Source organism: Mastomys coucha, unplaced genomic scaffold (assembly GCF_008632895.1).
Source record: "Mastomys coucha isolate ucsf_1 unplaced genomic scaffold, UCSF_Mcou_1 pScaffold5, whole genome shotgun sequence".
In the NCBI taxonomy this organism is placed as follows: domain Eukaryota; kingdom Metazoa; phylum Chordata; class Mammalia; order Rodentia; family Muridae; genus Mastomys; species Mastomys coucha.
The window spans coordinates 117,984,990-117,995,615 of NW_022196911.1; the positions used below are offsets into that span (position 1 = coordinate 117,984,990).

A 10,626-nucleotide genomic window follows, 5' to 3' on the forward strand; every position below is an offset into this window, starting at 1 on the left:
CCATACCTCCCACAGGAGGGCAGGCCTCCGGGCCAGGGAAATGGTCCCGCGGCCAGCACATCCCTGAGAAAGGATGCGTCATCCTCTGCAAAACCCTAAGGGCTCAGCTTCTCCCCACTAACGGTTTCAGACAGAACCCAGAGGGGCGGGAGCAACCTTCCTCCCTCTACGCAGCTGTCTGTGAATTGTTTTGAACCGGTTTGAATAGAAAGAGCTCAGCACACCAGAGCCGCAAGGCTGGGCGCCCCACCCACTCACCCAGCTCCCGCTCCCCTGCAGCCAGAGAAAACTTGGCAGCAGTCGCTCTGTCTCTCAACCAATCCTTGGCCAGACAGGCCACGCCCCTCTAAAGGTTTCCCCGCCCCTTCCTTCTTGTCACCCAATCCCATTATTGGTCCGTGTCTGCCCCCGCCCCGCAGCTGTACCCGCTTCTGCTCCAGGCCTGGACAGTTTGCTGAGGAGCTGCTCTCATGGAGACCCTGCTTAAGCGGGAGCTGGGCTGCAGCTCAGTCAAAGCTACGGGTCACTCGGGAGGCGGGTGCATTAGCCAGGGCCAGAGTTATGACACGGACAAAGGACGAGTGTTTGTGAAAGTGAACTCCAAGGCAGAGGTAGGGCCACCGGCGCTGGGTCAGGGTCGGGCTCGTTGGCCCGAGGCTAAAATGGGGCTCTGGTTTGGGTTCAGGGTGTGTGAGATCCTGAGCTGGCCCGGGTTGGGGAGCGTTAAAGACTCAGTCTTCAGCGACTGTCTCTGGCCGCCGTCCACGCGTGACCGCCACAGCCCGGCGATTTCACTCTGCCCTCAGCTTCCCTGACTTTGCCCGCAGTGTCCAACGACAGCGGTGGTTACACAGGGGCGGCGCGTGGTATTCAGAGATTGTGATGCCCTCTTCTTTGAGAAACCCTTCACGTTTAGTTTTGAGAAACGTCAGAGTACACGGGTTTATCAGAAGCTTATTTCAACTCTCAGAGACTAAAACTCAGATCAAAGATCTTAAAGGATCAAAATAATGCACTCACCCCACCATGTTCTGTTTGAGTGTGAACTTTTTCTGAAGCGCCCAATGGAAGATAGGGTGAGCCCCAAGCCTTCAGTTGTGTTCCTGGTTGCTGCTGTCCCTTTGTCATTTTAAGCTGTTCACTCCAGGTTTTGGTGGAAGGGGCATCTGTAGAACTTGAGACTGAAGGTATTTATCTTCTTGTCAAGCCCTACACCTCACACACCCTCCACATTAGAATTGGTGTCTGTCACCAAGGCTGACTTCCAAACTCAATCCCTTTGTTTCCGCCTCTTGAGTGCTGACATTGCAGGTTTTAGCCACGAACCTAGCTTGCATTTGTGGTCATTTTTCTTTCAAGAAAGGAATCTTGCTTCTCACATGTGTGTTAACCTTTGAAATACCATAATTTTCTCAGGACTTGCCTCAACCCTTGTCTTCAGACATCAGTTGAACTCTGTCAACTGCCCTTGAAGTTACACTAAATTGCCCTCAGCGACAGACTTCGTGGTCTCCTGCATATTCTGCAGCTGGTTCTGGTTTTGCTTGTTGTTGTTTTTATTTAGTATCCTATCCTTTCTTTACACACTCCTCGGTATTTCCACCTTGATTTGTTTTTTCTTTGTGATGACAGGTTGAACCCAGGGCCTTGCACATGCTAAGCAAGTACTGTATCACTGAGCTATGTTCTCAAAACTAGTGGTGGTTTTTTTAAAAAAGTGTTTTCTGTTGTCTGGAGTTGAGTTTGGGTTCTTTTCTCTCTTTTTAAAATTTTGTTGTTGTTGTTGTTGTTGTTGTTTAATTTTACTATGATCTCACTATGTAGCCCTAGCTGGCTTGGAATTTGCTACATAGACCAGAATGGCCTTGAATTAACAGAGATGTGCCTACTTCCTGTGAGTTTACCTTCTCTCTTTCCAGGAAGTGGGTTTTGTTTGTTTTGAGGCACAGTTTCCATCTATGTGTAGCCCAGGCTAGTCGGGAACTTACTATGGTACCCTCAGCCTCTCAAGTGGTAGGATTCCACATGCTAGCCAGCATGAACTGCTGAGCTCTTTTTTTTTTAAAAAAAGATTTATCTATTCAGTTTTAAAGACAATATGCATGTATGTATATGTGGTGTAGGATGTGTGTGCAGTGCCCAATAGACCATCAAACCTCCTGAAGTAGGGATTACTGGTGGTTATGACCTACCTGATGTGGGGGCTAGGAATCGAACTCAGGTCCTCTGCAAGAGCAGTATACACTTTTAACAGTAAGCCATCTTTCCAGCCCCATTGCTGGGTTATTTCTCATTCAAAGTCTGTTTTCAATTTTTCAGTCTTCCTTTTCCATTTGGTCTGTTTTCTTGCTTGCTCTGGGACATATAGCATGAATTATGCAGGAATACTGTCCATAAAATGAACATCTGCTGATTGTAAATATAACCTGTGTTAGAAATACTACTCTCCTTTGCTCTACTTTCTCTGAGGTAAGACTTTTAAGACTACCTGGATTCTCTTTTATTTGCTTTTTTATGCCTTGCTAGAATCTACCTGGTTGATTGTTCTTATTAGACTCTTGTGAACTTATGAAATTGATTTTATCTCATTTTTAGATTGTTTCTAGATTTTTGATTTTTCCCTAAATCTATTTATGAATAACTATTTCTTAGCTGGAATCTTCAGACCACATAAGCAGTAAACTACTTCTGTGAAGGAGCTGTGCTTCTTAATGGCTGCACAGTTCCTTTTAAAACATTTTCTGCATTTCTTTTTCCTATGCTGCCTTTTAATGTAGTCTCTGTCACCAGTACCTTGGCAAAAGTCTAGCTTCTCTTTCATATTCTAAAGAGATTGCTGTGAAAGTTCTGTCAGGACACAGTTCTTATCTTCCTTCTCAGAAACTTTGGTTCTCTTAGTGAGTATTTATAACATTTGTAGCATGTTTAGAATGGGCTGTGTGTTAGCTGCTACCTCAGAAATGTAGTTTCTCTCATTTTATAGGTGAGCTAACTGAAGCAAAGAAAGCTTAAGTAAGGTGCCCGAGATCACAGAGGTAGTAACTATGGTTGTAAGTAGAATTTTCCTGGCAGTGCTGTTTAGTAAGAAGGGTGATGATATTTTGGTATGCTCACCCTGTGAAGTAGTACACATGATGAAGGTATAACAAATACACTAGAGCCCGTGTGACTATGTGTACAGTGATCACGTAGCACTCAGAAGGCTGAGGCAGGAGGATTGTGAGTTTGAGGCCAGCATGACATAGCAAAACCCTGTCACATTAAAAACAACAACAAAACAAAACAACAAAAGGCAGGAACATAAAAAGCATGACCGAGCATGCAGAACAGCTCTGTGATGGTGGAAGCCATGGTAGAGACAGCTGTCTCTGGGATGGGTAATGGCTGGACTCTTTTTGTTGCTGTATCTCAAGGCAGGGTTTTACAGTGTAGCTCTGGCTGGCCTGGAATTCACTCTTGTAGACCTGGCTGGCCTCAAACTCAGATAATTGCCTGCTTCTGCCTGCCAAGTGCTTGGGATTAAAGGTATGTGCCATCACCACTCAGTGGTATCAAGATTGATTGATTGGTGCACATGGGAGGCAGAGGCCAGCCTGGACTACATAGCAGGTTCAAGACAGCCAAGATTATGTAGAGACTCAGTCTCAAAAAAGAAAAACAAAAAATAAGCAAGCAAGCAAACAAACAAACAAATTCCGTCCCACTCTGCAAAGTACAAGCTTTCTTATGCCTGTGTGACTTCAGCACTTATGGCCTGTTCTTCGGATGAGTAACCTGAAACACCTGTCCATTTCTGTTGAGTCCTCTGGCTTGCATAAATGTGGCTTAAAATTGTAAGGCCAGAAGTAATCATGCCTGCATAGTCTCTCTCTGGTGACCTTGGGCTTCTCCTCCATTGTTTTACTGACAGGCTAAAAGAATGTTTGATGGCGAGATGGCAAGCTTAACTGCCATTTTGAAGACAGGCACAGTCAAAGTACCCAAGCCCATCAAGGTTCTTGATGCCCCAGGAGGTGGGAGCATGCTAGTGATGGAGCATTTGGACATGCGGTATCTGAGCAGGTCTGTCTTGACACCATCCCTTCTGGTTAAAAGCAAAGACTTTATTTCTTCCTCCACCTGGGTCTTTTATTTTGGAATTTTGTACTGGGGTGGGGACAAGATTTTGAGGTGTGATGTAAAATGTCCATGACTGCACATATGAGACTATATTATGAATGACATGCACTCTCTGCCAGATAAAAACCAGAGAGAGGACACTCTCAGAGTGGGATGAGCACAAAAGGACTCGGCTGCAAAGTCAAAAAGATTAGGAAAGGTGGTCAAATGGTGGGAACCTCTGTTTCAAAAGTAAACAGAATTGAATCCTCCTGCCTCGTCCTCTCTAGGATTCTTGTTGTGTGCCACCACACCCAGTTTTTCCTTTTATTTCAGTAGAATGAACTTTACACTCAACGTTTTGATTTTAGTCATGCCGCTAAGCTTGGGACCCAGCTTGCAGATCTACACCTTGAGAACAAGAGGCTTGGAGAGAGGCTGATTAAGGAGGCTGGCACTGTGGGTAAGAGGCTGTGTGAGCCCTAAGGGAGCCTGTCTGGGAGAGGGCTCAGGGATGGGGTAATGCTGTTGCCTGGGCTGATGCCAAAGCAAAGAGTGGTCATCTCAAGGCTGCACATTTGCAGTGCAGTGATCACCATGGGTATGATTGGTACAGTGTGTCCTAGACATACTGAAAACACAGGAAATATTGATGGGTCTGGAGCCACGTGATGTTGTGGTGGCTTTATGTCTTACTCTCCAGAAGGGAGTCTAATCAAAGTTGTTTTGGCTTTCAATACAAAGTGACTCCTTTTAAAGTGATGCTGTTTTGTATTCCATGTACACAGCATTCTCGAGGCTCAGAATCCCAGCCATGATGCCAACCATCTAGAATCAGTGTGGTGTTAGCAAGCTGACAGTTGATAATCCATATGAACCTCGTGTGCTGACTCTGTTAGACAGAATAGCTGATAGTCAGAAAGCTGGTAATCCAGAATCTAGTGTATAGTTCTGCTGAAGAGTCCTGCTAGTCTGTCCTTCCTGTGATAATCTACTGGTAGTATCACCAGCCTACCTTGTCCTGTGAGGATTAACTAACAGGCTCTGTCAAAGTGGTTTTAGGCCTATTGCTTCCAGGTTGCATGGAATTTCTGTGGTAGGGATTTTCTTAATAATTTGGGGGAGATACATGAAGTTGAGGCCATTTCAAAACATAATAGTTTTATCTGTCAAAAATGGAAGGACATTGCCACTGAAAGACATCCTTTCCTGATGGATTAGGGTTGATATTTTTCCTCTCAAAAGAAATGAATATTTTTAACTTATTTTTGACATTGTTATGAATCCCTCCAGCCCCATGCATCCTCTGGTACGTGGTTCTGCTTCTAGAATAGCAGCTAGTGTCTTCGTTATTGAGTCTGCTAAAGCAGACAGTGTTCTGGGTGACCCTGGGGGTCTTGCTTATTTATGGGTGCAAGTATTAGGGGGTAAGGGCATATTGATTGCAAAACAACAACCCGGAGAGTCTCCTAGAACAAGGGGACAAACTAGTCACTTTTCTTTGTTTCCTTTTTCATGAAAGGGAAAGGAGGTGGACAGGCAGAGCGGCAGTATGTGGACCAGTTTGGGTTTGATGTAGTGACATGCTGTGGATACCTCCCCCAGGTGAGTGGCACAGAGCTCACTTCCACTTCGCAGTCAGACTGGCTATTGAGACACAGTGGGGAATACCCTGCTTTTCTGTAAGATTTTGTAAGTCTTTGAACCCTTTTTTCCCTGATAATTTTTAAGAAGTTGACATGAAGTAAATAAACTTAATGTTAGATTAAGTTGGGCAATCAGACAGAAGAAACAGCAAGTTAGGACTTCAAGAAGGGGTTAAGAATTAGAAAATTTGTAGCTTTTATTTTATTTTTGCTTATTTTATTATTTATTTATTATATTTATGTATGTATTTTTGAAACAGGGTCTTACTTTGTAACCTTGGCAGGCCTGGAACTCAGTATGTAGACCAGATGGCCTCAAACTCAGAGATCTGCCTGTTTCTGCCTCCCAATTCCTGGTATTAAAAGTGTGTACCCCCCATGCCCAACTTATTTTTAAAAATTTATTTTAATTCACACATACACACACACACACACACACACACACACACACACACACGTATATGTATGTGTGGTTGCCTGCTGAGACCAGAGGAAGGAATTAGATCCTTTGGGAGCTGTAGTCCCAGGTGGCTGTGAGCACCCTGCCATGGGTACTGGGTCCTCTAAAAGAACAACAAGCCCTCACTGCTGAGCTATCTCATCATTTAGATATTATAAGGAATGCGGAGGTGATTTGAGTATATGGCAGGAGTGTGTGGGTTCTATGTAAAGTACATGTTCATCTGAGGACTTTCCTGTGAGTGGAGGTGTTGGACCCACTCCCCTGTGGATGTTAAACTATTAAACTCTCAGAGAGCACAGTGACAAGGTATTATACCTTTCATGTTTATGGTTTTAAGTCTGTCCCCCTAGGAGTTTCTCCCTAGAGAGTATTGCCTGATGCCCAGTAGATATAAAGTAGATAGGGTGACAGTTGTGATAATTGTCACCTTGATACAATCTAGAATCACCTGGGGAGTTGGCACGGTGGCTCATGCCTTGAGTTTCATGCTTGGAAGTCTGCAGGTGGTCATCTGGCATACCCTGCTTACCCTTTCTCCTGGACACAGGACCTGGCCTCATGTTGCCTGGTCATCCCTCACCTCTCTAACCTCCTGTGGCTGCTACCCCTCTTCATGCCTCCTGCAGTCCATTCTACTTTGGGATTTCTAGGCACTACGCCTCCTTCAGTTCTGATGTTTTCTGATAAAGTCTACTTTCTCCTTTTCTGTCTCTTGTGCAGGTAAATGACTGGCAGAAGGATTGGGTCACGTTCTATGCCAGGCAGCGCATTCAGCCCCAGATGGACATGGTAGAGAAGAAGTCTGGGGACCGGGAAGCTCTTGAGCTGTGGTCTGCTCTGCAGGTGAGCAGGGCCTCTGCAACACGCCCAGTGCCAATGGCATGCCCCTCTGAGCCCTGATAGATGGGAGGCACCAAGGCCGGGATGGCATATGAGCCTACTTCTGATAGGAAGCACGGTGCTTGTCAGTGTCCCCATCTCTCCCCAGTCAGGCACCTTTGAGTACCTGCTCAGATACGTGCAACAGTACGGGACTTAGGAAGGCACCTACACCTCTGTATGGTTGGCCACTTTGTTTAAGGCTCCATCTTCTTCCCTGCAGTTAAAGATTCCTGACCTGTTCCGTGATCTGGAAATTGTGCCCGCCTTACTTCATGGAGACCTCTGGGGAGGCAATGTAGCAGAGGATTCCTCTGGGCCCATCATCTTTGATCCAGCCTCCTTCTATGGCCACTCAGAGTATGAGCTGGCAATCGCTGGCATGTTTGGCGGCTTCAATGGCTCCTTTTACTCTGCATACCATAGCAAAATCCCTAAAGCCCCAGGATTTGAGAAGCGCCTGCAGTTGTATCAGCTCTTTCACTATCTGAACCACTGGAATCATTTTGGATCTGGGTACAGAGGATCCTCTCTAAACATAATGAGGAATCTCAGCAAATGAACTGTCTTCCCACCAGAGGGAAGAGTGTCTTATGGGTGTGCTGGGTCTTCTAGTAAGATGATGTACATCTAGATCAAGTCTTACCATCATAAGCATCACTGTGAACTGAAGGGAGTACCTCGGGGTCAGGTGACCTGATTCCAACTATTTATTTGGTCAAGGAGCTCATGATTCTCCACAGTCCCTTTCCTCATGAATTCTTCTCATTTATTCCATGGCAGGACTTGCTTGAGATCCCTTGTTTCTTTCTTTCCTTTTTTCCCTCCCTTTCCTCCCCTTATAGGAAAGCTCCCCTTTCCTCTCATATATTACGTACTGACTGCAGTTTTCCCTCCCTCTCTCCTCAGAATCTCCTCTGCCTCCCCCCCTCCCGACCCCCAGGGACATCAACCAATCACAAGCTACAATAAGACCAGGCGCATAACATCACATCAAGGCTGGATGAGGCAACCCAGTAGGAGGGAACAGGTCACACAGTAGGCAAAAAAGTCAGGGACACCCTCCATTCTCATTGTTAGGATTCCCACATGAACACCAGGCTACTCAGCTATAACATATATGCAGAGGACCTAGGTCAGACCCTTACAGGCTCCTGATCACTGCAAGCCCCGAGTGCCAATCAGTTGATTCTGTGCACTGTAAACTTTGTGAAGTATGAGTTCTCTCAGAGGAAAGGTTATGTAATTCTGTTGTGTACATTGTAAGACTGCCTAGCCTCACTGGTGATATGAACAGGCTTACTGAAGTTTGGGTATAGTGAGCCACACTCCACTGCCAAGGTAGAACTGAGTGACTGTCGTGTGGTAAAGGACATTCACCATGCCCACCTCCCATCTCTTCACTGCACATTATCAACATTTCCGAGCTATTCACAGTGATGCTTTGAGATGGTTAGACTTGATCTAGACATGGAGAAGATTTGAATAATGACCAATTCTAAAATCAGTGACGTTCCATTTGCTTATGTAGCACTTCTGGACCCTGCTATAAGCTGAGAAGTCTGGAGATTGGTTTGGGGACTGATCAAACTACCAACCTTAAGGGTAACTTGGTCTCGATTTAGGAGCCTTGAAATACTCCTGTTATACCAAGTTTGTGCTTCTTTCTTTCTCTCTCTCTCTTTCTCTTTCTCTCTCTCTTCCTTTCTTCCTTACTTTCTTCCTAATTTGTTTTTTGTTTTTGTTTTTTACAAGACAGAGTTTCTCTATGTAGTGCTGGCTATCCAGGAACTTGCTTTGTAGACCAGGCTGGCCTCAAACTTGGATATCCATCTGCCTCTGCCTCCTAAGTGCTAGGATTAAAAGTATGCACCACCACCATCTGGCTTTGTGCTATTTTCTAAAGTTGTCATTCCTTTGCAACATATGAGCATTAGATTAATATCTTTTCTCTTTCAACTTTGAAGAAATGGGAAATTTCATGAATGACATTGATGCTGATAAATATTTTAACCTAAAAACTTGAATAAAATTGCAGTTGTTTCAGTGATGCCTAAGACTAATATATTTCCACATTTATGTACTGAACATTTATTTTAGCTGTTTCCCAGAAAACATCGTGTCTTACTTAGGGTTTCATTGTTGTGAAGAGACATGACCACAGCAACTCTTATAGGAGAACATTTAACTGGGGCTGGCTTACAGCCTCAGAGGTTTAGTCCATTATCATCATGGCAGGAAGCATGGCAGCATGCAGGCAGACGTGGTGCTGGAGGTGCTGGAGATGTAGAACATGAGTTCTACATCTTGATCCAAAGGCAGCAGAAGGAGATTGTCCCACTGGGTGCTGCTTAAGCATATATAAGACCTCAAAGTCTGCCTCCACAGTGACATGCTCCTCCAACAAGGTCACACGTAATAATGCCACTCTCTATGGGCCTATGGGGGCCACTTGCATTCAAAACGTACACACATTGTAATGCTATATAGTGATAATAAATAGGTAGAAATATTGTTTCTTTTTTGGAAAGGGAATTGTATTAGTTACTTTTCTATTGGTGTGATAAAACATCATGTCCAAGGCGATTTATAGAAGAAAGACTTGATTTAGGTTTACAGTTACAGAGAGTCAGGGTCTGTAATGGAGGGAACTGCATGACAGCAGGCGACAGACTTGGCTCAAGCTGGAAGCTGAGAGCTCACATCTTAGATTGTAAGCACCAGGCACAGAGAGTGAACCTGGAATAGCCTGTAGTTTCCAGCCTCAGAGCCCACCCCAGGACTTACTCCTCTAGCAAGGCCACACCTCCTAACCCTACCCAAAAAGCACTACCAACTGGTGACCAAATACTCAAACATCTGAGCTAAGGGGGCATTTTCATTTAAACCACCATGGGATCTCATGTAACCTTGAATTCCTGGTCCTCCTCAGCCCTCTCTTTACCTCTTCTCCAGTTTGATTTCTGCTTTTGTTTACAATATTGTCATTCAAACCCATAAAATTGACCCTAATATTATTTTAAGAGACTTAGTATCCCAACCATCTTGCCTCTGGATTTGCAATACCTCTTTATAACCCTCCCTATCCACTGGTGTCCTGTTCTCACAGGTTCTTTCTGCAAGTCTCTCAGTAATTGTAATCTGTCATGGCCCTCGTGAACGTCCAAGGGGCTGTGAAAGGGCAGGCAGTCTGTCCAGAAACTGATGACACATTTCTCCTGAAATACATCCCTGGGACTTTGTAGACAACCAGTTACACACAATAGCTTAGAACTCCCCAAAGAGAAGGCAGGTCCTACAAAGAACCCACATGCCTCAAACTTCCCAATACTTAGGCTGGCAAGCAGTGGAGCCTTCTTAGTCTGAAAGAGAATGGTCTGACCAACCCTAGATTCCATACAATAGTCAGTTTGCCAGGCAATTACAAAGATGTTTCTGAATGGATTGCTAATGTTAAAGCACAGTGGTAGGAGGGTGTGGGAAGCCACTTCATAAGCACATCGCCATTACAAGATGGCGATGACATCTGGCTTGCCGTTA

At 44.9% G+C, this 10,626-nt stretch overlaps 1 protein-coding gene across 1 annotated transcript; it reads left to right on the top strand.

The window, feature by feature from the left end:
- The first annotated feature begins 386 nt into the window (after window positions 1-386).
- Fn3krp (fructosamine 3 kinase related protein) lies at window positions 387-8,633 on the top strand. Its single transcript, XM_031353173.1, has 6 exons — window positions 387-611; window positions 3,911-4,062; window positions 4,470-4,561; window positions 5,621-5,703; window positions 6,928-7,050; window positions 7,310-8,633. Exons 1-6 carry the CDS (start codon window positions 471-473, stop codon window positions 7,646-7,648), a joined length of 930 nt encoding a protein of 309 aa, XP_031209033.1. The 5' UTR covers window positions 387-470; the 3' UTR covers window positions 7,649-8,633.
- The last annotated feature ends 1,993 nt before the right edge of the window (window positions 8,634-10,626 follow it).

What these genes read in the sequence shown, in the direction of transcription:
- Fn3krp (XM_031353173.1), top strand. Translation starts at nt 471, where the DNA reads ATGGAGACCCTGCTTAAGCGGGAGCTGGGCTGCAGCTCAGTCAAAGCT. An exon ending in GCTGTGGATACCTCCCCCAG is followed by an intron (nt 5,704 to 6,927) that starts GTGAGTGGCACA and finishes TCTCTTGTGCAG; the next exon opens with GTAAATGACTGGCAGAAGGA. An exon ending in AGCTGTGGTCTGCTCTGCAG is followed by an intron (nt 7,051 to 7,309) that starts GTGAGCAGGGCC and finishes TCTTCCCTGCAG; the next exon opens with TTAAAGATTCCTGACCTGTT.